Consider the following 26938-nt stretch of genomic DNA (forward strand, 5'->3'; position numbering starts at 1 on the left):
GTACTCCTTCTGTTTTATTAACTAATCCATCATGTATTGATGCTCTATTTATTAAAGGCATGTTGCTAACTAATGAATTGTTACACACATAAGAGATTCGAACTTTAAATACTTATTTAAGCAGACAAATAAGATGACTATTTAACCAATCTAAATTGATTAAAACAAATATTAATTATTTTTAATATTTTTAAATTATAAAATATTTATAATAATAATAATAATTGTATATTTTTTATTTTATTTTTTAATAAAATTTTTTATATAATTTTATGTATTATCCTGTGCAGCACACGAAAACATACACTAGTTAACTAATAAATCAGAGAGAGTACTTGTATCAAAAAAAGAATTTTTTTTTGCACACAAAGACAAAACTAATAAGTTAATTACACTAATATGTGTAAATAGATTGAGTTAGTCAATTTTAGATATAATATTATATAATTAGCTAATATTTTGTGAGTGAAAAGTACTCCTGTCTAAACAAAATATATATATTTTCACACATAAATTATCTTTTCATATTTTATTTCATTTTTATATATATATTTTTTTCTTTTACATGCTTTATCTTATTTTATTTAAACTCACGTGACAAAATTATGATAAAAATTATTGTATCTCTCTTATACATATACACCGTTTAAAGAAAAATAAATAAATAATAAAGAGAAAAAGTCATAGATCTTTAGATATAAGTGGTCTTCGTTTTTTTATTTTAGTATCTATCACTTGTTATTTTATATTTGACAAAAGGATAAATAGGTCCCTGAGCTTTTGGCCCGTGGACATTTTCGTCCCTGAGCATTTGAAAATACTTTTAAATCCTCGACCTTAGCAAATTTTGGACGGATGAGTCCCTCCGTGGACTTGCCTCCGCCGGACCCATCGGAGAAGTCTGATCTGGCTCCCCTGAGGATGACGTGGCACGCTTGGTTGACAGCTGGACTGCTGAGTAGAAAGCTCCCTTCGAAAATTGGACAATGAAGTCCCTGCACCACTAAACTACGTCGTTTTGCCACCCTACCCTAATTCTTAAATTGATTGCCCTTGTTTCTGGAGGCCAGTGGTGAGGAGTTGGACGTGCATCAACCATGGCTGCTAATGGAGCATCAGCAACATCGAGAAGAAGCCACAGGGGAGTAAGAGAGGAAGATTCTGCCTCAAGCTCAGACCTTTATGTTCTTTACGACGGAGACCCGAAGGACGATGTCGCCCGGAGATGCTTCTGTGGAGTTTATGCGATAATGTATATGTCGAGGACGATTAGGAACCCAAACAGAGTCTTCATGGGTTGTCCATTCTATAAGGTAAGATAAGAAACCTGTGAATTTTGTTCTGTTGGAATGGTTTTGTATGGTGCATTTATTTTGGGTTTTTGTCAGGGAAACCAACCGCACTGCAAGTTTTTTCTTTCGGTGGATGAGCATTTGGCTAGAATTGGAAGCAGTGGTTGCGTCTTTGATAAAAGACCTGTGGTTGAGAAAGAGCCAGAAGTTGTTGAAGAGGATGAGGGATTCCATCATAGGATTGCTATTCTGGAGGAGAAGGTTACTGTGCTGGAGAAGAAAAAAAATCCCTTAGCTTGTTGTGTTGTTATTGTTGTATGTGCTGTTGTGGCTGCATTTTATGTTTGTAGTGACTGATAAATGAATTTTAGAAGGTAGAGTTGGAAAATGTGTTGATTCTGGTTTCTGTTTTGTAATGAAACATGGTCTTTAGGGAACATTTGTATCCTATTATCTATGTAAATGCAGTTAAAATTATGATATCAATTGGGTGTTGAAATTATGTTGTCAATATGTGAAGAAGCCTTGAATGATTTCGTATAGTATGCATAAAAGTTGTATACTTAACCACATAATATATATTGAAAGTTGCCCAAAAAGAACAATTATGCTCAAGTGTATAGTATTTTGAAGCTTAACATCACAAAAGTAAGCCTCAAACACCTAACAATATTGCAACAGTTTGTAAAAACCTAAGAGCTTGTTCAAAAAGCCACTAATTCTCCCAAAAAAACATTGTTGTCACATTCAACTTTCCTAAATGATATTACAAGGCATAGTGGACTGCCCATGATGTCACATTTTTTCATGTCTTTGGATTGATGGATGGTGGATTAGGAATGAATTTGAACAGTCTTGTTGTTGCTGTGCTTGCTGCTGCCAGTGTCTCCTTAGAAGCTACTGAAGTCGGTCCTGGCCTGACTTGAGATGGTTGAGGCTGTGGGGGTGGAGGCTGACTTGAAGGTGGGAGTGGAGTGGCACAAAGTGGGGCAGGTGGCCTGAATATCTTCTGTTTGGGCCTGATTTTTGAAGTTTTTGGTTGAAATATTTGGTGAGGTGTGGATGAAACTTGGAGTGGAGGCCTAAATGATGTACCTCTAGTTACACGACGTGGCTGGGGTTGGTCTGCGACGGAAGCTGGTGTTACAGGGTTTAGTGTTGCTGGCACAGCACTTGGAACCTGGTTGTGATAAATAAGACAGTATTCATGAGACTTAGCATAAATAACAGTTTAGAGGCTCAACATAACACAATTATATATTATACTTACATATGGAGCCTTGCTAGATGCAGCCTGGGTAGATGCAGCCTGGCTAGTAGCTGCAGCCTGGCTAGTAGCTGCCTGGCTAGATGGAGCACTTTGGGTGTTAGGGGCATCCTGTAAGTTTAAGTTGACCACTGTTACGCATTACTATTTGAATCCTGAAATATCTAACTAAACATAGTTTACACCAATATAGCAGATTACTAAGAATAAATACAAATACTTACATCATCCTGTGGTGCTGACTGTGATAGTGGAATGACAACTAGTGACTGGCTTGTCCCACCTTTCTTGGACTTCTTGGTCTTAGGTTTCCAGTTGGGGTTAGATGGAGCACCCTTGCATGTCTTGTAGTTATGTCCCTCTGACCCACATTTACTACAAGTAACCTTAAAGGATCTCTTAAGCTTGGCACCTTGCTGCATCATTGGTTCAGCCGGATCCTTTTGTCTGTTGTGTACCTTTGGTTTGCCGATTGGTCTCTTTATGATGGGAGGATCTGGTCTCGAATACTCACTTCGTGTCCAAAATTCCTGACTAGGCACCGGTTGAATAGCATAGGCATATGTCTTATGGATTGACTCCATGCATAACCATGGATGCACATATTCTTCTGGTTGATCATGTCTTTTCCTGATTGCTGCCACTGCATGGATACAGGGCATGCCTATAACAGAGCAACATGATGCAATTGTTTTAAATGAAACCAGAAAATTGAGAACAGTAAAACAAGTAAATCAGAATATACTTAACGTCCCTACTAACCAGTCAGCTGCCATTTGTTGCATGAGCAGGTTTGCTTGATGAGATCCACATCCACCTTTGTTGTCTTACGACTCACTTCGAACCTCTTTCGATCTTCGTCACCTGTCCACTCTGCAACCCACTTATTACTGGGCCTAATAAGACGATCCAGCCTCTTCTGCTGTACAGGTGCCAGCTTTCCAGAAACATTTTGTAGCAACTGCTTATGCTTGACCATCCTCCGCATTAGATAGCACCTTATTTCTTCACACATTGTGAGAATAGGCCTGCTTCTATAGTTTACAATCTTCGAGTTGAACACCTCACACATGTTATTTGTGAGGTTGTCCACTTTTGGTCCATGTGAGAAGTAGGCCTTCACCCAAGTTGCAGGCTCGAATTTCGATAAATACTCCCATGCACCCTGGTTGATTCGCTTGAGTTTCTCCATTTGCTCCTTAAATTCTGGTATTGTGGTGCATTTAACACAGTCCCAAACCACCTCCCGAATATAGAGATCCTTAAATCGGTTGATAAAATTTTTCCAAATGTGCATCACACAGTTCCGGTGATGGGCATTTGGCATAACTGCCTTCAAAGCAGGTAGCAGTCCCTACAGTTCAGTTTAACAAATAAATCAAGTAACCAAGCAGTCATCATACCAACATCACTTAATCAAAGTAGTATTCAACAATATATTAACTAACACAGCAGCATTGCATTCATAGTAACTAAACCAGCATGCACTAACTCTTATTAACTAAAACAGCAGCAACTCATACTTAGATATGCACAAGTAGTGCATTCATACTAACATCACTAAGTCATGTAAACTAAATCAGCAACTACTCAATGTATGTATAATAGTAGAAATAAAGTGAATTGATACTGAGACACAATGAAATCAAGTTCTGCTGCATATTATATCAAGTTATCAACTGAACATAAAACCAAATCAAAGATATTATCTATTTTACCATTAAATATTAAATACATACATATATCCATCACAGATCCCAAAGACACCTTGTGGCTTCGCTATATGCTAAAATTATATGCTGTTTTCCTTCTCACATGCCTAAATTTTTAACTACTTGACATGAATATAAATAATGGGATCTATCTTTTTATTTTTCGTATTTTACATAAGTTTAGTACAAATTATGTAGATAGCATATAATTTCTCATATTATATTGAAAAAGAATCCCTTACATATTCAAACAATATATAAATACCGTAGTGAAAACTGAAAGCAATCCATATACTTTATCAATGCTTATTATTAATTAATTAATAACTACTTCTAATAAATCTAAAATATTATGTACTTGACTTGACTTGGTGCATAGATATTATTAATAATCAGTTAATAATGATGAGATTATTGAGATCAGCAGGCCGTAGTAGACTGGTAGGTGTCTAGGAATCTCTTCAGAATTGATCTATCTATCTATCTATGTTGTCGTTAATCAAATGAAAGACTGCATCATCACCCTGCTCATCAACTACAATATTTTCACTTCTCATAAGTACACTAGTATCTAATATTATAATGTTATAATAGTTTAAAGAGAAATTCTTGAGTCTATGGCTAATAACTTTATAAACTAACTCAGCAGCTACTCAGACCTACATATGCAGCAGTAGTACATTCATACTAACATCACTAAGTCATCTTAAGTAGATCATCAGCTACTCATTCTTACATATGCAACAGTAGTGCATTCATACTAACATCACTAAGTCATATTAATTAAAACAGCAATCATTCGTACTAACTAAAGCAGCAGGTGGACACATGTATTAAGAAATAACATAGTCTTAATCAACACTAAGTAATAATCAAGTTTACCTTTTGTTGGTCGGACATAAAGTTTCATCCATGAGTCTGCACATCCCCCAAATCCTCTTCGAGAAGAGTCAAGAACCACTTCCAGGATTCTTTAGTTTCAGACCTAGCTACTCCATAGGCAACCACGTAAAATTGGTTATTGGCATCCTGGCCAACTGCTGTGAGGAGTTGTCCACCATAATAAGTCTTCAGAAAGCAGCCATCAAGATGTATCAATAGCCTACACCCACTTTTGAACCCCTGTTTGCATGCTTCTAATGATATGTAAAGTTTATCAAAAACAGGGGGAGATTGAGGTATAGGAGTGACACACAACTCTGCCCTGGACCCTGGATTGCTTCTTAATATCTCAAACAAATAATCTCTAACATTACTATACTGCTCCCTCTCATTACCCATGATTCTCTCTCTTGCCTCTCTAACTGCTCTGTACACCATTTTTGGATGTGCAGTGAGTGAGAATTCTTCTCTGAGGAAGTCAATAGCCTCATTTGTCCTCATATGAGGCTGTGTATTCATTCTCTTCTCAACCTTTAAGCTAATCCAATGTTGATCAGCCGCATTACTTCCCATGTCCCTTGCACATGTATGGTCATTCTTGTAAGTCTTAACCTGGTAGCATTGCAAAGACTTGTTGTATGATAAATGAACCAGCCACGGACACTCATCATCCATGCATCCCACCCTCACTCTCTCTTTGTCATTCTTAATCCACCTTAGCTCCCTACCCTCAGCAATGAATGAGTCTTTTATAACTTCCTTAAATCTGTCAATGGTGGCAAACCTTGTCCCTAACTTAAACCTCCCCTCTCCATGCTCATAATCGTCATCAAACTCAGGGAATTTATGCTTGCTAGATTCATCATCTGATGAAATAGGTGTATGTAAAGTCTCAGATTCATAGTCATATACCGGGTCATCATCATCATCTTGCATCAAGCTCTCATAGAACCTAACGTCTTGGTCCATGTTGGGCTGTGGGCCTCTGTTGGGCTGCACATTAGGATCAGGCCCAACATAATTTCTGGTCTGCTGCTCATTGGGTCCACTGCTTTGTCCCATCTTCTTCCACGTCTTCCTCTTTCTTTTAGCACCTGTCTTGTTTGCACTTGTCTTATTTGGAGACACAGCTTTCTTCTTTCCTTTCATTACTCTCTGCCTTTTGCTACCCTCATCATCAGCACTTGTATCATCATCATCACTGTCACTTTCAAACCCGGGAGGTGGAGGTTTGTAGGGCTCATCCTCCGTACTCTCATACCCATCATCAGAGGACGAACTCTGGTCATCCACCAAAACCTCTCCCTCATCAGGACTCTTACTTTGCTTTCCAGCATTCTCCACAATCTCAGGTTCATCAACCGGGTGATCAAAGTATAGGTAAAACTCGTCAGTCTCTGTATTCTTCATTTTGTTCTCTCGCATTTCGTTAATCCCTGCATCCCCAGTGAGAATATGCAGCCCAGACTCAATATCAGGACTCATTGGATCATACCAATAAACTGTCTTGTATGATTGGTACCCCAAGCCCTTGAACAGTGTGATCAAGTCTCCGAAATTAACGAAGTCCAGGTCCATTTCTGGAAACTTCTCCACCTTTCCATTTTTGTAAACCAGACAGCCATTACTCTCTCTCACAAAATTACCTCCATGGTGGAACACGGGCACTACAAACACATCAACCATCTGACACAAGAAAAACGGAAAACTGTAAACAATGATCAAGAATTACTCTATTCACATATTAAAAGGCAGGAACCTTCAACATCCAAAACGAAAAATAACCGAGAAAATTTCGGGGCCCTAACTGTGATTTAACTTCAACCCAAAATTTCGATTACTTTTTTCACAACTTCTATCAACATGCACGCTCAGTCCATTCACATCATACTTCATACTTGCAGTGATATTTAACCTCACAATCCACTAACTACGCTACAGTACAGAGTTCTTACCTTCGGTGACGAAGCCAGCAACTCAGACAACAATGGTCGCCGCTTCGACAGCCACTCCACACGGCGAACGTCTCAGCTCTGGGTTGTGATCTTTTTGGAGGGAGAAACAGAGTATGATGAACGTTGGTATTCCTTAGGGTTAATTGTAATTCAGAAGGGGAGATGTGGGTGTAAAAGGTATTGTAACAGACTTTGTATTGTAAGGGTAGGGTGGCAAAACGACGTAGTTTAGTGGTGCAGGGACTTCATTGTCCAATTTTCGAAGGGAGCTTTCTACTCAGCAGTCCAGCTGTCAACCAAGCGTGCCACGTCATCCTCAGGGGAGCCAGATCAGACTTCTCCGATGGGTCCGGCGGAGGCAAGTCCACGGAGGGACTCATCCGTCCAAAATTTGCTAAGGTCGGGGATTTAAAAGTATTTTCAAATGCTCAGGGACGAAAATGTCCACGGGCCAAAAGCTCAGGGACCTATTTGTCCTTTTGTCTTTATATTATTATTGTAAAAACTTAAGCTGTGAAAAGTTATAGTAGATTAGAAAAATAAAAAAATAAGATAAAGAAAAAAAAATTGTTATGAAAATTTTTTTATTGCACAATAATAAAAAATTACAAAGGGTTAGCTCTTTACAATCTTCTATTTATATGCTGTATTATAATTTAAATAATTCTAGGTAAGTTAATAACTTACTATAAATAGAAACATAAAGTATATTAAATTTGACATAAATAAATTGAAATTTTAAATGAAAAATTTGACCACGAATAATTTAATTTTATATTATGATTGTAACTTACAAACATTCTATTTGTGAATTTTATTTCTATTAATTATAACATTTAAAATAATAATTAAAAATTTTATAATTCAAATATTAAGAAAAAAAAAAAGAAATGCCCATTTTAGTTTACTTGCATATCAAGAAAAGTTGTTTATTGGATTACATAAGCATTGTGTAAAATAAATACTCTCTTTTAAAGTCTATTACAAAAAAAACTCATTTGCCTTGATTTGAGCGGTGTTAAAATTCTTCGATCGTATTATAAGGTTTAGATCAAAGTAAAAAACCTACTTTAAAAGATAAAAAATAAGTGAATTTTACCATTAAATTAATAAAATTAAAGTGACATTTATTTTTAATTATTAATCTAAAGGAAGAAACATTTACTTTATCTTCTAGAATGAAATCTTTAATTCAAAAAATAATATGTACTCTTACTCAACATTTTTTATTGTTAATAAAATAAATAATAAATAATTAGTAGCACATAGTTAACATTTGTTCTTTTTTATTTTCATTATTTTTTTAAAATTTATATTATGTCTTTTTTATTTACTTTTATAGTCCTATTAATGTTTGGAGATGCTCCCATAAAGACGCAGAAAACGTCTTTTTTTAAATACATTTTTTAATAATTAAAATTTAACATATATAATAATTTAAATTATATTATTTTTGTTAAAATTAGGTCAGACAAATTAATTTTATCAAAAAATAGTGAATCAAATTTTGAATCCGTCTAAATTAATATTATTTTTTATAAAAAATGACTACAATATCTCTATTATATATATATATATATTAATTTTGAGAATCCTAAATTCTAGCCCTTTTCTTCTCTATCGTTATAGGGTTAGAATTTAAAGTTTTCAAAATATATATATATATATATATAACAGGGATATTTTAGTTGTGTTTTATAATAGGGATATTACAGTAATTTTTTAAAAAAAATATTAATTTATACCGGTTCAAAATTTAATTATTAATTTTTTTGCTAAATTGATTTGTCCGATCTAATTTTAATAAAAATAATATAATTTATTTTATTTTATGTGTTAAATTTTAATTTTTAAAAAATATCTTTAAAAAGAAGACGTTTTTAACATCTTTATTTAAGTGGCTCCCATTGATGTTTTATTATATCTTTGGTCAGTGTTTTTGGCTTCTTTTGTATATATTTCAATTAGTCGATATGTAAAATATTTATATTTATTTTACAGAATGAAAACACTTAATTGTTTTCAATAATTAAGAAATATTTTACTTTGGAAAAATAATCTAAAAGTAGAGCTACAAACTCTTCATAAGAGTAAAAAAAAAATGACAATCACCATCCATCTAAAACAAAATAAAAACAAACACAAGAAGACATACACTAAATGGTTACAATTTAATGCAAAGACACTTATCAAGAGAAAATCGAAATTGTCTATATTTTATAAAGAGTTGCAGTTCATTTTTTAATTTACAATATGTTTTGTGATGGTTTATGGCAAATTACAAATTATTTGACATGATATAGTCTTTAAACAAGGTCACAAGGAGCATAGAGTTGATTCAGAATTTGCAATGCATCATATTGTTTCTTATTTAAATAATATATATATATATATATATATATATATATATATATATATATTAATTTTCTTCCTGATAATAAGAAAAATAAATAATTAAGTAGATATTATCAATCACATTATATAAAGAGCATCATCATATCTTTATTTTAATTTCTAATATTCGAAATTTAATTTGGTTGCCCAAAGGCAAATATACCCTTAGTAAAGGGATCTATCATTTTTCCACCACCAAAAGGTAAAACAAAAGTGTAAAGAATAATCTATAAAGAACGTCTATGCTTTTTTTCAAATGACTTCCTTTTTGTTTTTAAACTTTCTTTGTTGTCTTCGTATATCAAGTGGCTTAATTATATATCTACTTAAAATAAATAATTGTGTATGTTAGGGTTTTGTTTTCAAAATATTTGTATCAAATTGCTTGTGTGTCTTCGGCTGCATTTGGATCCCTGTGTATAACTGTATATGTTAGTCCTCAGTCTATTTCTGCCTCACCCAACATTCAAATTCAGTAACGCAATAATACTGATGTGTGTTGTTGGTGGTGAATTTTTTTTTATTTTTATTTTTTGTTTTTGTACGTTTCTGTGAACTACAAATAATATTTTTGAATTAATTATTTAAATCGTATTTTTTCTATTTATTTTATAAGTTCTAATATTATTATAAATTAAATAACAAATTATAACTCAAATGACATAATCTTCTCATACTTATTTAGAAGTTCGTGGATTTACTTAACTAAATTTATATATCACAATTAAAAAATTTCATACTATTTTTAAATAAATCTTGCAGAATTTAAAACTCTATTTCTTCCTCTTCTTTTATCATCATCCTTTCTTTTTTTTTTCTTTTTCTTTTTCCTCTTCTTATTTCACATTCTCGTAATTTTTATTTTATTTTCTTAACAAGATCCTGTAACACCCTAACTTTTAACACTTCATGATCGTACTAAAAGTAATGCGTTATGGACCTAATTGCCTTTATTATAAATTTACTATTAAGCCTTTACGTCGATATCGCGTTTCAGTTTTTAAGAAAATTTCAGAAAAAGATTTTAGTAATTAAATTCACATAACAAAAGATCTTCAAATAATAATAATCACATAATTATTAATAATAATAGATGCTATACAATTAGATTCAATGTAAAAACTCAAATACAATATCTATCCCTCTGGATAAAATAAAAACCCTAAAGCAACAAGGACGAGGGAACTCTATAAAAACAACAGAAATCACAAGTAAATCTACTAATCGTCTGCAGCTTTTTACTGAATCTCTAAACCTGTGTCACTGAAAGGGTGGAAGATTTGGGGTGAGAACAAACCACACGTTCTCAGTAGGGAATGGGAATGCCGTAAAAGTAATGGAATAAAATGCAAATAATTAACTTTACTCAATAAAACTTTATTTTTTATCGAACTCTTTGAAAATACTCTTGTTCTACTTTAGCTAACAAATTACCTCTTTTTTAAAAAAAAATCTCTAAACTTAAATCAAATTTTAAATATAAAAACTAGTCACATTTTCTGTCTCTCAGCCACATAGTTAATCCTCAGTCAAATGTCAACTCGTAATCACTTTAATACACTCACAAACAAGTAGTGTAAGCAAGAGATTCAATTCAATGTACAAGCAAGTCACAACAAGACAAACAGTACAATCACAAAGTAATAAGACAAGCAAGCGCAATCAAATGCAAATATGCAAACAACATGATGCATGTCTATCCCTAACGCAGGCCATGAGCTCATGTGTCGGTTGCCTACCCGCTCCCGACATTACCCAGGCACAAGTCCCAGGTATGACTTTCCAGATGCATCAGTGTGCTTACAAGTCGTACGGCCAGGCCGCATACAGTGTGACTTTTCAAATCAATAAGCGTACATCTGGAAAACAGTTCTCAGTGTGTGGGCGTCCCCACTTTACATTTGGCATTAAGGCCCAAACAATATCACATCTGCTCTCCTGTGGCAGATATTTCATTAATTAATATATTCTTTAAATCCTTGTTCTCTGCTCTCCTGTGGCAGAGATTCCTTTTCTTAATAAACCGAGCTCAAATCTTTACTTAAAACAAAATCTCTCCTTAAAAGATTGGGTTTAAAACATTATATTTTTCTTAATAAATCAAACTTTAAAATAGAATAAATCTTTTCTTAACTAAATATATTTTAAATAATTTAATTTTCCAAAACCAAATCTTTTAAAATAAATTTTCAAATAAAACCTCAGATTTTATAAAATTTCGGCGGCATTCTCTCTAAAATTCGGTCTAAACCACCCTTTCGGGTTCCCTATTCCTCAACAATTCACCAGCCTTTTTCTCAACAATTCTCAAATCAGCGAAATTCTTAATAATCAGAAAACAGTCACATTCACAGCAATAATCCATACTCAATAACATTACTATTATATATATATATATTTGCAATTATTCAATTAATTTTGTAGGCATTCTAAATTAAAAACGTTTATCTTTAAAAATAAATCCCCTACCTTCGTACGTAATCGAAATACTCGAAATTCCGGAGAAGCTTTCTGACCGAACTGCTGAAAGAAAAAACGTCCGGGATCCTCTGTGCCTCGTAGAACTCCAGTTGGCCAAGGTCAAAGGGTAGGAGAGCTACGTCACTGTCGACTTCCACCGGACAAAAGTAACGCCAACACGTAAAGGAGGAAGATACGAACACTTTTACCAGATTAGATTTTTTATTGGAGTTACAGATCGCAAAAAATCAAGGCCAAAAAGTTAGAGGATTTTACGGTTCTCTCATAAAGCTTCGGTCTCTCTCTGTTCTTTCTTTCTAGCTTTACTAGAAAATGAGGCATGCAAGGCCAGTTTAGAACTAATGATCATGTTTAGGAGAAAATGTTACACAACTCATGGGTTTAGGTGTCATAATCTTATATATACATATGCATGATGATCTTATAATCTTACACACGTATATATGCATGAAATTAAAACACGTTTCATTTCTTTCCTTCTCCCAAATGGCTTCGGCCACTTTTTTCTCTTTTCTCTTTTTTTTTAAACTTTAATAATAATAATAATAATAATAATAATAATAATAATAATAATAACTAAATTAAATTTTATTTTATTAAATTAATTTTTGAAAATTTGGGTCTTACATCCTACCCCATTTATAAAAATTTTCGTCCTCGAAAATTGATATAAGATAGAAAAGGTTTGCATCAACTTCACTTTCAAAACGTCAAAAAAAGAAAGAAAAAGATTTGGCATGTCCATTTCATGTGAAGGAAATCATATCTTATAAATGACAAGATATGGTCGGGAGTTATTCAAAACATATCTCAAGAAAGAAGTTCGAAACAAAAATTTCTCTACAAGCAAGTAAGGAAAAAATGACTTCAAACTACTTTAACACGAATAAGGAGTATACGTTTTCCTAAAACTTTACTTCTAACGTTCTCAAACCCCATGATTCACGTTACCTATTACTTCTATCTCGTCTATGATAATCCATTAGTGTTTCCATATACATGAATCATTAGTATTAAGTTAGCCAGACCTAATACCATGAGAGATTCATTAGTTGACTAACAGAATTAATCAATAGACAATCATGCATTTGAAACTCAAACTCTTGTCTGTGGGACAAGTCCTACTGCATAGTCAGAGTATGCAGTAAAGCATAGTCAGTCCATTCCCAAGGCTCTAACGGGAACGAACTGCTCTGATACCATAATGTAACACCCTAACTTTTAGCACGTCATGATCGTACCAAAAGTAAAGCGTTATGGACCTGATTGCCTTTATTATAAATTTACTATTGAACCTTTATATCGATATCGCGTTTCAGTTTTTAAGAAAATTTCAGAAAAAGATTTTAGTAATTAAATTCACATAACAAAAGATCTTCAAATAATAATAATCACATAATTATTAATAATAATAGATGCTATACAATTAGATTCAATGTAAAACTCAAATACAATATCTATCCCTCTGGATAAAATAAAAACCCTAAAGCAACAAAGACGAGGGAACTCTATAAAAACAACATGAATCACAAGTAAATCTACTAATCGTCTGCAGCTTCTTACTGAATCTCCGAACCTGTGTCACTGAAAGAGTGGAAGATTTGGGGTGAGAACAAACCACACGTTCTCAGTAGGGAATGGGAATGCCGTAAAAGTAATGGAATAAAATGCAAATAATTAACTTTACTCAATAAAACTGTATTTTTTATCGAACCCTTTGAAAATACTCTTGTTCTACTTTAGCTAACAAATTACCTCTTTTTTTTTAAAAAAAATCTCTAAACTCAAATCAAATTTTAAATATAAAAACTAGTCACATTTTCTGTCTCTCAGCCACATAGTTAATCCTCAGTCAAATGTCAACTCGTAATCACTTTAATACACTCACAAACAAGTAGTGCAAGCAAGAGATTCAATTCAATGTACAAGCAAGTCACAACAAGACAAACAGTACAATCACAAAGTAATAAGACAAGCAAGCGCAATCAAATGCAAATATGCAAACAACATGATGCATGTCTATCCCTAACGCAGGCCATGAGCTCATGTGTCGGTTGCCTACCCGCTCCCGACATTACCCAGGCACAAGTCCCAGGTATGACTTTCCAGATGCATCAGTGTGCTTACAAGTCGTACGGCCAGGCCGCATACAGTGTGACTTTCCAAATCAATAAGCGTACATCTGGAAAACAGTTCTCAGTGTGTGGGCGTCCCCACTTTACATTTGGCACTAAGGCCCAAACAATATCACATCTGCTCTCCTGTGGCAGACATTTCATTAATTAATATATTCTTTAAATCCTTGTTCTCTGCTCTCCTGTGGCAGAGATTCCTTTTCTTAATAAACCGAGCTCAAATCTTTACTTAAAACAAAATCTCTCTTTAAAAGATTGGGTTTAAAACATTATATTTTTCTTAATAAATCAAACTTTAAAATAGAATAAATCTTTTCTTAACTAAATATATTTTAAATAATTTAATTTTCCAAAACCAAATCTTTTAAAATAAATTTTCAAATAAAACCTCAGATTTTATAAAATTTCGGCGGCATTCTCTCTAAAATTCGGTCTAAACCACCCTTTCGGGTTCCCTGTTCCTCAACAATTCACTAGCCTTTTTCTCAACAATTCTCAAATCAGCGAAATTCTTAATAATCAGAAAACAGTCACATTCACAGCAATAATCCATACTCAATAACATTACTATTATATATATATATATATATATATATATATTTGCAATTATTCAATTAATTTTGTAGGCATTCTAAATTAAAAACGTTTATCTTTAAAAATAAATTCCCTACCTTCGTACGTAATCGAAATACTTGAAATTCCGGAGAAACTTTCTGACCGAACTGCTGAAAGAAAAAACGTCCGGAATCCTCCGTGCCTCGTAGAACTCCAGTTGGCCAAGCTCAAAGGGTAGGAGAGTTACGTCACTATCGACTTCCACCAGACAAAAGTAACGCCAACATTTCGATGCTATTTTTTAATAAATTAAGAAAGTTTTTGTGTTATGGTTAAAAAATTTCGATGCTATTTTTTAATAAATTTTGCATAACTCAAAACTCTTCATCCTCCTCTTCTTCTTCTTTGTCGTCATCATCATCATCATCTCATCTTTTTCTTCTTTTCTTGTTCATCTTCTTCTTGTAAAAAAAAAAAAATCAAACAAAAAAAGAAAAAATTTATAATGATGCAAAATCACTATAAAGAGAAAGAGAAAAAAAAAGAAATACAGACATCTGCAGCAGTAATAAAAAAGACGATAAGAAGGAAACACACAAAGAAGAAGAAGAGGAGAAAAAAAGAGGAAGAACGGAGATACAAACTTCATGTTAGTAGAAAATTAGAGTGCGTAGACACACTCTTACTAATATAATTAATTTTTGTTAGAATTTGACCAATTTAATTAGACTTAATTACCAAAAAAATTTAAATGTATATTGAGCCTGATTTATATGTGGTGGTGGTGGTGCACTATATGTTTAGAATTCAATAATATTTTATATTTTTATTAATAAATATTAAATAAGATAAATTTAGATAGCTTGGACTAATTTTTTATTTTCTCCCTAATATTATTGTTTAGAATTTTTTTGAATCCAGAATTTAACTATCTGAAAATAAAACATATATACATTAGGTCGTAATGTTATCTTAATGTGATAAATTCTTTACTTTTACGATTTTTAAAAGGTTTAATTTTTCATTGGTTTTTATAATTTTATAAAATTTATAATTAAGTTTTTATATATTTTTTTGAATTAAATTTTTATATTATTTTTAATTTTATAATTAGGTCATTTTCAATATAAAGAATAATAGAGTTAACTAAATATTTTGTTGTAAATTGAAAGTATTCATAATTAAGAATTTAATTAGATATTTGACTACATATTTTTTGAAAATTTTTTTTTGTTAATTTAACGTTTTTGACATAAAAATAACTTAATTACAAAATTAAAAGTAGTATAAAAACTAAATTAAAAAAAATATAAAAATCTAATTATTATAAATTTGATAAAATTATAAAAATTGATAAAATAATTAAATCTTATCAAAACCTTAATATATCAAAATATTAAAAAAAAGATTTTATTGAAGATAATTTTATTCAAACATTAAATATCATTGGTATGACTTTCCTAATATTAACCGATGGCTTCATGCCTAAGACTCTAATTTGATATTAATCCTTGATTGAGGGACAAACATTTATATCCAACATTCTCAAGTAACTAAATATATACGGTAATATTAGATTGACAAAAAAAATTAAATTTATTTTATTTAATATTTATTAATTATAATAATTAATAAATAATTAAATATTAAATAAAATATTTTGAATTATTTTAATTAATTTTTTTTTGTTTTTTAAACATGATTGAAATTAAATACGTATCCGTACAAAACCCTCGTATTTGACCCATATTTATTTACTAGCTAGATTAATAAGTAACGAATTTTGATTATATTTATCTATTTGGCCAAATAGTCAAAGAAAATATTATAACAAAGTCAAATTAAGGACCTTTCACTCTCACAACATCATTAATTCCTATCCAAACTTCTGACGAAGTAACATGCCACTCTCCATTGGTTTAATGCGGTTGTCCACATAGCCAGAAACCCAAAAAAAAAAAAAAAAAAGGCTAAGTTCAACATTTCAATTCCTATTAACAATTGCTTGTATAAACACACACACTACTAATTTTTAGGACCACATATCAAACACATTTTCAAAAACACATATATGTAAAGCACTACCATCATATTATAAGCATGATCCATTTAAGGTCACTTGCATAGAATACCATACATATTGCACAATCCATCATAATGACATAATAATGTACACTATTATATGTCCATCCAATTTCTAACAAGCATTTGATTGATTTTGCTTGTGATTTGTGAATGGTGACTGCCATTTAGGATACACGAATACGAATACGGATACGGATATAAATACGGAACACAATACGACACGATATAAAATATGTGAACACATAAATTTTAAAATTTTATAAAATATAGTGATACGGTATATATAAAATATAAAATAATTTTATAGTTAGCCTTTTTTAAATGATTAAAAGTATTTAAAATATATTTTATTTTAATAAATAATAATATATATTATTTATAAACTCATTTCAAGAATATATGTTAAAAATAAGATTGGACACGCTGATGCATAATTGTATTTAGGTGTGTCTAAGTGTGTCCGGGCACGATTGGACACAGTAAACACGCATATCGAACGAATATCAATAAATATTGTGTTTAAAATGTGCTCGACACGCAAACACAACAACTCAACAAAGTATCCATTCTAATAATTAGATTTGATATAATAAATATAATAATAAGATCCCTTTTAGCAAAGTATAAAGCAAACACACACAGTTATATTATTTCACACATATTAACTTGTTAATTCATTTTCTTAACAATTATATATACACATATTTTGCTTATAGTTGGGGTATTCATTGTTGAGTGCTATAGAATTTTTTACTGGTTTAAGATATTTATATTTTATTCGGCCTTTTATCGGTTAGAATTTTTTACTGTTAAGAACCTTTCACAAATAATTTTTTTGGATTAAGATCAACTATTAAAATTACTGAAAGACTGGTATTTTAAGAACATTTAAAATTGTTGGAATATATTATCAATTATGAACAGGGGACAAAAAGGGAGAAGCTAGTGGCATCAAATACAAGCTATATATCTAAGTAGTGTTATCTTGAGTTACTGTGTTAACATCATTGAGCAGGATTACCAAATCCACATATTCGAAGAGGTTTATTTTAGAACCTAGCTAGCTAGGACACTATTTATTAGCTCTTGAACTTAAATATCTAACACTGTTTGAAATCAATATCAATATACTTTGTGTGCCATAAATATAGTGAACTGTTGCAAATGGCTACACAGAAAGAAAGTGAATGCATATCAGCATAAGTAAGATTCATGATTCGTGGTGTCTGGCGTGGACAAAGAGAATAGGTTATTAGAGGTGGGGACAATTAACTTGTCTATTTACAACATTTCGGTACAATTAATTATCTTAAAATTGAGTGGATATAATTTAATTTCAAAAATTATTGTTTAATTATAAACATTTTAGAATTCATCTCTAAAATACGTGGAATATATATATGACAACTAATTACTAATTATAGAATAATATTATAAAAATATGAATTTTTCTCAAGTATGCTTGGAAAATTGAAATGTGTCCTTGACTCAGCCTAATTTTCAACAATTACAAAGCAGATTTAGGGTCTTCTGTTTTTGTGTATGAGTATTGTTTGTTTAAACATCATCAATTATCTATAAAATTATGACTTTTAAAATAAATATATATGATTAAAACATTTAATAACATCTTCTTGTCAATATCAACAACAATAATCAGTTGATAATATATATATATAGGGCTGGAAGTGAGCCGAGCTGAGCCGAGCTAGACCAAGCTCAAGCTCGGCTCACAAAAATTGAGCTTGACTCATGGCTCGACTCATTAACAATCGAGCTTATTTCTTAAGCTCAAGCTCGGCTCACCAAAAGCTCACGAGCTGGCTCGAACTCACGAGCTGGCTCAAATAAGAGAAACATAAATACATAATCTATAATTTTATATCAATAAATTATAATTTATAAATTTTTAAAAATATTTGAAAAGATTAATTTTATATATTGTTTATCTATCAATAAATTATAAATTTTTTATTTATGTCCTATATTAAAATTATATGTAAAAAATAAATATAAATATTAAATAATTAAGATTGTTATATATATATATATATATAATCGAGTCATCTCACGAGCTAATGAGCTGAGCTTATCCAAGTTCAAGCTCGGCTCATTTAATTTATGAGCTCAATTTCAGGCTTAAGCTTGGCTCACCAGCTCACGAGCTTAACTTATCGAGCTATTAACGAGTCGAGCTCGAGCTGGCTCATGAGCTGGCTTGACTCACTCCCAGCCCTATATACATAGTAGTTGTTCTTATAAAGAGATTGTACATTAATTTTGTTAGAATATAATTAAGATCAATTAGTATTATTTAATATATCTAAATATTTATTATAGGATATTATCATATTATGTCTTTATTATTTCGATTCTTTTAATACCTATAAATACTATTCTATGTTGTATTATTTTAAATAACTTAATAAATATACACAAATCTTTTTTCTACTATTCTCTCTTATTTTTCTAACAAATTTAGTAGTATTTTATATCTATACAAATTAATAATCAAACAAATGAAGTTAAATATTAATCAGAATGAAGTCACATTGAAAATTTTCAATCCCATCCGCCACTTGATGACCTATATGTAACAATAATTACCATAAAAAAACCTTAAAGTAATAGATCATGACATGATATTACAATTTCAATAATTAAAATATTTAAAATGTGACATTTATATACCTCTTTTTTGTAAAATATAAGATAAAATTTTATCATAAGTAGATTTCATCAATATTTCCTTCGAATGTGTTTAAACGTGAACATTAGGTATTTTCTTATGATTACTAATTAGGTACCTATTATAATATACGGACACACATGACACAATATAAAATATGTAGATATACAGATTTTAAATCTTTATAAGACATAAGAACACGACATATACATAAAATATAAATTATTTTTTAAATAAATTGTAATGATATTTTGATATTTTATTGATAATAAAATATATATTAATTTTTTAAATTATTTTTAATATTTTTTAATTATATAAAGTATTTAAAATATTTTTTATTTTAATAAATAATAATATATACTATTTTAAAACTCATTTCAAGAATATATATATGTTAAAGATAAGATTAGACACACTAACAAATGATGTTATTTAGGTGTGTCCAAATGTATCCGAAAAAGAATTTTTTTATCTTTTATTAAGACATGGTTAGATAAAAAAATACGCGTATCAGATGAATATCGTGAAAAAAATATGTTCGACATACGAACACGACAATTTAATAAAGTGTTTGTGCTTTATAGAGTACCTATTTTAGATAGTATATTTTGTACATGCATCCAAACGTATTAAGTCTTGTATTTATACTTTTAATTAATAAAATTCAACTCTTAAACTTGTATTTGTATTTATATAAATATTTTTTTGGTTGCCTATGGTATCTTTTAATTTGATAGGCCAAAAACTATTCCGTCCCAGAGTTGAGCTCAATTTAAGGGTTGATGCTAGTCAATAAATTACTACATACACAAAGTAGATTTGAATATCTAACACTTATTTAAGCGGATAACCGAATATAAATACTTTTTCTTCAAGGAGAAAAGATTTCATATCCGGATATTATTTTTTTTTGTTGGGTGAACTATCCGCATATTACTTTTCAAAACCCGGGGCTTAACATGACCAGAATTACATGGGCTTCAAGAGTTTTTATAAGCCCAAAGTATTCAACGCATAAAACTATGACAAAAAAAGAAAGCCCTTACGCCTTCTGTTGCAATTTGCGAATGCAAGTGTTTTGGTATCGGCGCGTGCATGGCACGCCGAAGCCGCGAAAGCCCGCGAGTATTTCCCGCCACCAGCTTCATAGACGCACTTTTCGTTTCCTAGTATTATACGTTCTTCCCTTCACACTTCACACTTCACAGTACAATCAAACTACGCCTTTTCAGTTTTCGTTTTGAAACCCTAATTCCCAGCAAGCAATGGTTGAAGCCTTCGACGATAATAGTAATAATAAGCTCCCTGAGCTCAAATTAGGTATAATTTACCATTTCATTCCTTTTAATTATTTTATTTTATTTTATTTTATTTTTTGTGATAATCAGAAGGTTGCTAATGTTTGTTTAATGTTTTAACTGTTGCCAGACACGAAGCAAGCCCAAGGATTTCTATCATTTTTCAAAACCCTACCTAATGTAAGTATTTCTTTATTGTCTTGTCTTATTTGATAGTATTTTATGGGGCAAAAACCGTTTTTAGTTTTCAAATTTGATTGTTTTGAAACTGTTGATCAGAAGGGAAAATGTATATCCTTTAGTACTGCTTTCTCGTACTTAAAATCAATGTCATGATGAAAAGGGATATGGACGCGCATGCACACAGTCCATTTCTTTTTATTCCTTTGCTCACACCTCACTGTAGTTTGTAGTTTTGAGATGTTTTTTAAATGTTGATCCCCCCCCCCCCCCTCCCTATTTGCTTTCTTTCCCCTCTGCATTTCATTTATTTTGTTTATTCACTTGTTTCTATTACAGGACTCGAGGGCCATCCGGTTTTTTGATCGCAGGGTAAGTTAATGGCTGGTATTTCATCCTTTCTTGATTGTGATTTCAATGGTATATTGGTTTTGTATTGATGAAGTATGATACTTGAAGCTTATTTTTCATGAAAGTGCTACTTGTGCAGATTTTTGCTGTATTTTCTTAGTTGGTTCTTCATTTTTATTATTCAGGACTACTATACTGCTCATGGTGAAAATGCAACTTTCATTGCGAAGACCTACTACCACACTACTACTGTCTTGCGGCAACTGGGTAGTGGATCGGATCCTCTTTCAAGTGTAAGTGTCAGTAGGACCATGTTTGAAACAATTGCTCGTGATCTTCTTTTGGAGAGAACAGACCATACCCTTGAACTCTATGAGGGTAGTGGTTCTAACTGGAGATTGGTCAAAAGTGGAACGCCTGGCAATATTGGCAGTTTTGAGGATGTTTTGTTTGCTAACAGTGAGATGCAGGATTCTCCAGTTGTTGTTGCATTATCACTTAACTATCGTGAAAATGGGTGCACTGTTGGGTTATCATTTGTTGATTTAACTAAGAGAGTACTTGGGATGGCTGAATTCCTTGATGACAGTCACTTCACGAATGTGGAGTCGGCATTAGTTGGTCTTGGCTGCAAAGAATGCCTTCTGCCTAGTGAGAGTGGCAAATCTACTGAAAATAGAATGCTGTGCGATGCGTTGACTAAATGTGGTGTGATGTTAACTGAGAGAAAGAAATCTGAGTTTAAAACCCGGGATCTGGTACAGGATCTTGGAAGACTTGTTAAAGGTTCTATTGAACCAGTTCGAGACTTAGTGTCTGGATTTGAGTTTGCACCTGGGGCTTTGGGGGCATTACTATCATATGCTGAGTTACTTGCAGATGAGAGCAATTACGGGAATTATACTCTTCGTAGGTACAGTCTTGACAGTTATATGAGATTAGATTCTGCAGCCATGAGGGCACTCAATGTTCTTGAAAGCAAAACTGATGCAAACAAAAATTTTAGTTTGTTCGGTCTAATGAATAGGACCTGTACAGCTGGAATGGGGAAACGGTTATTGCACATGTGGCTAAAACAGCCCTTGTTGAATGTTAATGAAATTAACTTGAGACTTGATGTTGTACAAGCATTTGTAGAGGACACTGTGCTTCGGCAAGATCTGAGGCAGCATTTAAGAAGAATATCAGACATTGAGCGGTTGGTACACAATCTTCAGAAGCGGAGAGCTGGTCTTGCACATATTGTTAAACTTTATCAGGTAGAATTTACTTACAAGCATTATTAGGAGATACGTATTTCTTTTTTTCTTTGCTATGGCTGTCTTAGGTTTGATTTGTGGTCCACCAGCAAAGGATGTAGTATTTTTTCCAGATTGCTTTACTTTAGTTCAGATTTTGTAATTAATAGTTTCCTTTTTGTATTTTGGCAATTGATTCCTTTTTAGTACATAAAAAAGTGTTATTATTGAAATAAAACAATAAGTCAAGAATTTTGGGGTTTTATCCTTTTTATCTTGGTTAATTTATTTATTATTACTGAAATGCAGAGATGTTTTAGTTTGTTATTTTTTAATATGCCTTTTATTATGTAGGTTCTCACTCAGAACTGTACACATTTTGCTAATTTTATGTCCTCTCTTTTCACTCCATTGTTGTCTTGACTCTTGAGTGCAGTCAAGTATAAGACTACCTTATATCAAAAGCGCCCTAGAAAGATACGATGGACCATTTTCCTCAATGATGAAGAGCAGGTACTTGGAACCTCTTGAGTTGTGGACAGATGATGATCACCTAAATAAATTCATTGGGCTTGTAGAAGCGTCTGTTGACCTTGATCAACTGGAGAACAGAGAATACATGATTTCCTCAAGTTATGACCCTACACTAACTAAATTGAAGGAGCAGCAGGAGTCATTAGAGGATCAAATACATAAATTGCATAGACAAACTGCTGATGATCTTGATCTGCCTGTAGACAAGGCATTAAAGTTAGACAAGGGGACACAATTTGGACATGTTTTCAGAATCACAAAGAAGGAAGAGCCCAAAATAAGGAAGAAGCTTAATTCCCAGTTCGTTGTACTGGAAACACGTAAAGATGGAGTGAAGTTTACCAACACAAAGCTAAGAAAACTTGGGGACCAGTATCAACAGGTACTTGAGGAGTACAAGAGCTGTCAGAAAGAGTTGGTTAATAGAGTAGTTCAAACTGCTGCAACATTCTCAGAGGTGGGTACATATATTTTGTTCTTTGATCATTTGTTTCTTGTAGCCTAGATTGAAGAATCTTGCTTCTGCAGGTGTTTGAATCTTTAGCCGAATTGATTTCTGAACTGGATGTGTTATTAAGCTTTGCTGATTTGGCTTCCAGCTGCCCGACACCCTATACAAGGCCTGAAATCACTTCATGGGTATTCCATTATGGTTATTTGCAGTTTTTCATGATAGTTACAGCATCTTTTTCCTGTCATTTTGCCCATTTTTGGTGGGAAGCTCTTTCTGAGAAGTACATCTTGGCTGTAATAGGATGAAGGAGATATTATTTTAGAAGGCAGCAGACACCCTTGTGTAGAGGCACAAGACTGGGTGAATTTTATACCAAATGATTGTAAGCTTGTAAGTATTCATGAGATCATTGATGATAAAAGTAGAATTTCTTCATTTTAGTTTGGGGTGAGTGTGATTTAAGCTTTTCTTTTGCATTTTGTATCATACCAGATCAGAGAAAAAAGTTGGTTTCAAATAATAACAGGGCCTAACATGGGTGGGAAATCAACATTCATCCGCCAGGTAATTTTCTGTACCATTACTAGAGAAATTAATTACTGGCATATTGTCCTAAGAATTCAATTGTAAGACCATATCATTCCATTTTTAGAATATTTGAATCATCATAACTGATTTGGAGATTTGCTCCCCTGCTACCAGAGGTTTGGAGATTGAGTAATCATTTTCTTCCTTTCTTTTTTAGGTGGGAGTGAATATTTTGATGGCCCAAGTTGGCTGCTTTGTTCCTTGTGATAATGCCAGCATATCTGTTCGTGATTGCATTTTTGCCCGTGTTGGTGCTGGTGACTGTCAAGTGAGTTCTATACCATATAGTTTGCCCTAGTTGTGTGCACTTTTTCTTGTCAATAGTTTTGTCTGAGCCTTTTGCTCTACATGGAGCAAACCTGTCTCTAAATTACATAAGTGAGTTTAGTTCTTCATGTATCACTTTAATATACTTTTCTGTTATTAGAGTGAAAAATAACACTAATGAGTGACTCTGGGTTTTGTGAAACAAACCAAAATTATTGTGGTATCTATAATGACATTAACAACTGCTAAGTCATTACTTCTGTTTGCACTCCTAGAATGTTACTCTCTTATTCTTGAGGTTCATATGAAAAGTTGTAATTTTATGTTTATTGTACAGTGTGCAATGCTACTAATTAAATATATAATCATATCATACTATTCATTCTAACTTTTATTTAATCCCCAGCTTCGAGGAGTTTCTACCTTCATGCAAGAAATGCTCGAGACTGCATCAATATTAAAAGGAGCTACAGACAAGTCCTTGATAATCATTGATGAATTGGGACGTGGGACATCAACTTATGATGGATTTGGTTTGTTTCACAATCCAGAATTCCTTTAATGTGTTGGTTGCACAATATATTAAATCTGAATCCTATTTGTTAGAGTTCTTGTATGAACACATTAAGATCTTTATATTGTTTGCATGAAACCAAGTTATACTTTGTTGATATATGGTTGTTAGATACAAGAGTAAAATAAAATTATATGGATTATTGATTGATGTCCAAATTTTCTTTAATATGGCATACAAGGTTAACATGGTAGCTGCTTTATATCCAGTAAAACATTGTTATTTGATATGCAGGTCTTGCTTGGGCCATTTGTGAGCACATTGTTGAAATAATCAAAGCACCTACTTTGTTTGCAACCCACTTTCATGAACTGACTGCATTATCCCTTGAAAATGCAAGTGATGATCAGCAGAAGCAAATTGTTGGTGTTGCAAACTATCATGTTAGCGCACATATTGATGCTTCAACTCGCAAGCTAACTATGCTATACAAGGTAAACACATCCTAACATGCTTCTGCATTAGTTTGTTAGTTTATTGGGTTTGAAGTGTGGTCCTCATGCCACTTCATTGATTTTAGTGTTTAGCACTTTCCAATATCTTTGGATGAGAATAAAAGAAAATAAAAATCCAAATTTACATTGTAGAGCTCCCATTATGTTTGTGAAGCATCAGAAGGTCAAAAGCATCATATCAATCTGAAATTGCTTCAACTTGCCCGTTTTCTTATGTCTTAGGTTGAACCAGGAGCTTGTGACCAAAGTTTTGGTATTCATGTTGCCGAGTTTGCAAATTTTCCAGAAAGTGTTGTAGCCCTAGCCAGAGAAAAGGCAGCAGAGTTGGAAGATTTTTCTCCCTCTGCACTATCCTTAACTGACACCACAAATGAGGTATAAAATTTAGCATTATATTGTGATTCATTCCCTAATTATTACAGTATGGACTCTTATTTTTAAGAGTTGCAGTAATCTTTCCTACTCATGGATCATTTTCTTCCCTTCTACATGTTTTCCTCAATTGTTGAATGAATTTGCTTTGGGGTTTGTATAGCTTTTTCTCCATCTATTATTGTTTTCAATGGAAGCAATTGTCTGACATGTGAATTTGAAAACAATGTCAGAAATAGTTGCTTCAATTCATGCGTTTTTGCAAAATTGTAATAAATAAAACTCTAGTACAAGTCTCATCATTTAAGCAAACCTATGTGGTTGAATATGCAGGTTGGTTCTAAGCGCAAGAGAGTATATGAACCCGATGAAATGTCGCAAGGCGTTACAAAGGCTCGCCAAATCCTTGAAGCGTTTGTTGATTTGCCTTTAGAAACCATGGATAAAATGCAAGCTTTGCAGGAACTAAGGAAGTTAAAAGATAATTTAGAGAAGGATGCTGAAAACTGTCGATGGCTGCAACAATTCTTGTAGCTGTTCCGAAAGGGGAGTTGCATGTTGTGAATTTTGAAGTGCTTTTTTGATGTCTTGGTGTGTCCATGGGTTGTGTTAAATATAGAACTTGGGATGGCACTTGTATGCAGGTTTTTTGGGGAGGTTACGTTTCTGAAATAGCCCTGCATGAAAATAGATATGTATATTCTAATCTATGTTTTTATTTTAATTTGCGTAGTAAACTTTAGGCTTGTCTCCTAGGAGCATTGAACAATATATTTAACAGCAGTTATTAATCACATTATCAGAGTATTTTTCCTGAATTCTTGTCTGAGTATGGAAATTTCACCATTATGATTTGTTAAGGGTTACCCTTCTTGAGTTTAAGTAAATATTACGATTAATATAATTTTATTAGTGAAATTATATATTAATCTCGTTTGAGATTTAGGGCTCATCCTTAAACACTCCTTGTTAAGTATGGAGTGCTGCACACCTTGTGAATTCGTAAATATGAATTCTTCATTTTTTTATAAGTTTTAGATTTTTTTTGTAAGTCTCAGTATGGGCTGAAGTTCAAAATAAAAAAATAGTATATAAATATTAAAAACATGTCTGTAAAAAAAATTATTGGACTTTAGAATTAAAATAAATAATACATAAAAAATAAGTTGAAAATTTA

The 26938-nt window shown here is 32.3% G+C and overlaps 3 protein-coding genes across 4 annotated transcripts; 2 read left to right on the plus strand and 1 right to left on the minus strand.

Moving 5' to 3' along the window:
* Window positions 1-1097: 1097 nt before the first annotated feature.
* On the plus strand, window positions 1098-1649 carry LOC148570496 (uncharacterized). Its single transcript, XM_088508450.1, has 2 exons — window positions 1098-1313; window positions 1389-1649. The coding sequence occupies exons 1-2, from the start codon at window positions 1098-1100 to the stop codon at window positions 1647-1649; spliced, it is 477 nt and encodes a 158-aa protein (XP_088364576.1).
* A 448-nt stretch (window positions 1650-2097) lies between these two features.
* Window positions 2098-3856, minus strand: LOC148570497 (uncharacterized). The gene is made up of 4 exons (XM_088507067.1): window positions 3322-3856; window positions 2784-3223; window positions 2563-2670; window positions 2098-2472 (listed from the first exon to the last, which is right to left on the minus strand). The coding sequence occupies exons 1-4, from the start codon at window positions 3854-3856 to the stop codon at window positions 2098-2100; spliced, it is 1458 nt and encodes a 485-aa protein (XP_088363193.1).
* A 16616-nt stretch (window positions 3857-20472) lies between these two features.
* Window positions 20473-26579, plus strand: MSH2 (MUTS homolog 2). 2 transcript variants are annotated; one of them, XM_016333517.3, is made up of 13 exons: window positions 20473-20770; window positions 20879-20928; window positions 21268-21300; window positions 21465-22538; window positions 22954-23508; window positions 23580-23690; window positions 23806-23895; window positions 23998-24069; window positions 24251-24361; window positions 24767-24893; window positions 25169-25368; window positions 25612-25764; window positions 26095-26579. In XM_016333517.3, the coding sequence occupies exons 1-13, from the start codon at window positions 20716-20718 to the stop codon at window positions 26293-26295; spliced, it is 2832 nt and encodes a 943-aa protein (XP_016189003.1). In that variant the 5' UTR covers window positions 20473-20715; the 3' UTR covers window positions 26296-26579. The 2 variants fall into 2 exon arrangements, with proteins under 2 accessions (XP_016189003.1, XP_088365488.1); XM_088509362.1 differs by lacking the exon at window positions 21268-21300 and having other exon boundaries at window positions 20479-20770; window positions 20879-20932; window positions 21440-22538.
* The last annotated feature ends 359 nt before the right edge of the window (window positions 26580-26938 follow it).

This window comes from Arachis ipaensis, chromosome B3, assembly GCF_059453495.1.
Source record: "Arachis ipaensis isolate K30076 ecotype BB chromosome B3, ASM5945349v1, whole genome shotgun sequence".
Taxonomy (NCBI): domain Eukaryota; kingdom Viridiplantae; phylum Streptophyta; class Magnoliopsida; order Fabales; family Fabaceae; genus Arachis; species Arachis ipaensis.

What these genes read in the sequence shown, in the direction of transcription:
- LOC148570496 (XM_088508450.1), top strand. Translation starts at nt 1,098, where the DNA reads ATGGCTGCTAATGGAGCATCAGCAACATCGAGAAGAAGCCACAGGGGA. An exon ending in TGGGTTGTCCATTCTATAAG is followed by an intron (nt 1,314 to 1,388) that starts GTAAGATAAGAA and finishes GGTTTTTGTCAG; the next exon opens with GGAAACCAACCGCACTGCAA.
- LOC148570497 (XM_088507067.1), bottom strand. Translation starts at nt 3,856, where the DNA reads ATGCACATTTGGAAAAATTTTATCAACCGATTTAAGGATCTCTATATT. An exon ending in CAACAAATGGCAGCTGACTG is followed by an intron (nt 3,224 to 3,321) that starts GTTAGTAGGGAC and finishes GCTCTGTTATAG; the next exon opens with GCATGCCCTGTATCCATGCA. An exon ending in CATCTAGCAAGGCTCCATAT is followed by an intron (nt 2,473 to 2,562) that starts GTAAGTATAATA and finishes TATCACAACCAG; the next exon opens with GTTCCAAGTGCTGTGCCAGC.
- MSH2 (XM_016333517.3), top strand. Translation starts at nt 20,716, where the DNA reads ATGGTTGAAGCCTTCGACGATAATAGTAATAATAAGCTCCCTGAGCTC. An exon ending in ATCAACTTATGATGGATTTG is followed by an intron (nt 24,894 to 25,168) that starts GTTTGTTTCACA and finishes TTTGATATGCAG; the next exon opens with GTCTTGCTTGGGCCATTTGT. An exon ending in AGCTAACTATGCTATACAAG is followed by an intron (nt 25,369 to 25,611) that starts GTAAACACATCC and finishes CTTATGTCTTAG; the next exon opens with GTTGAACCAGGAGCTTGTGA.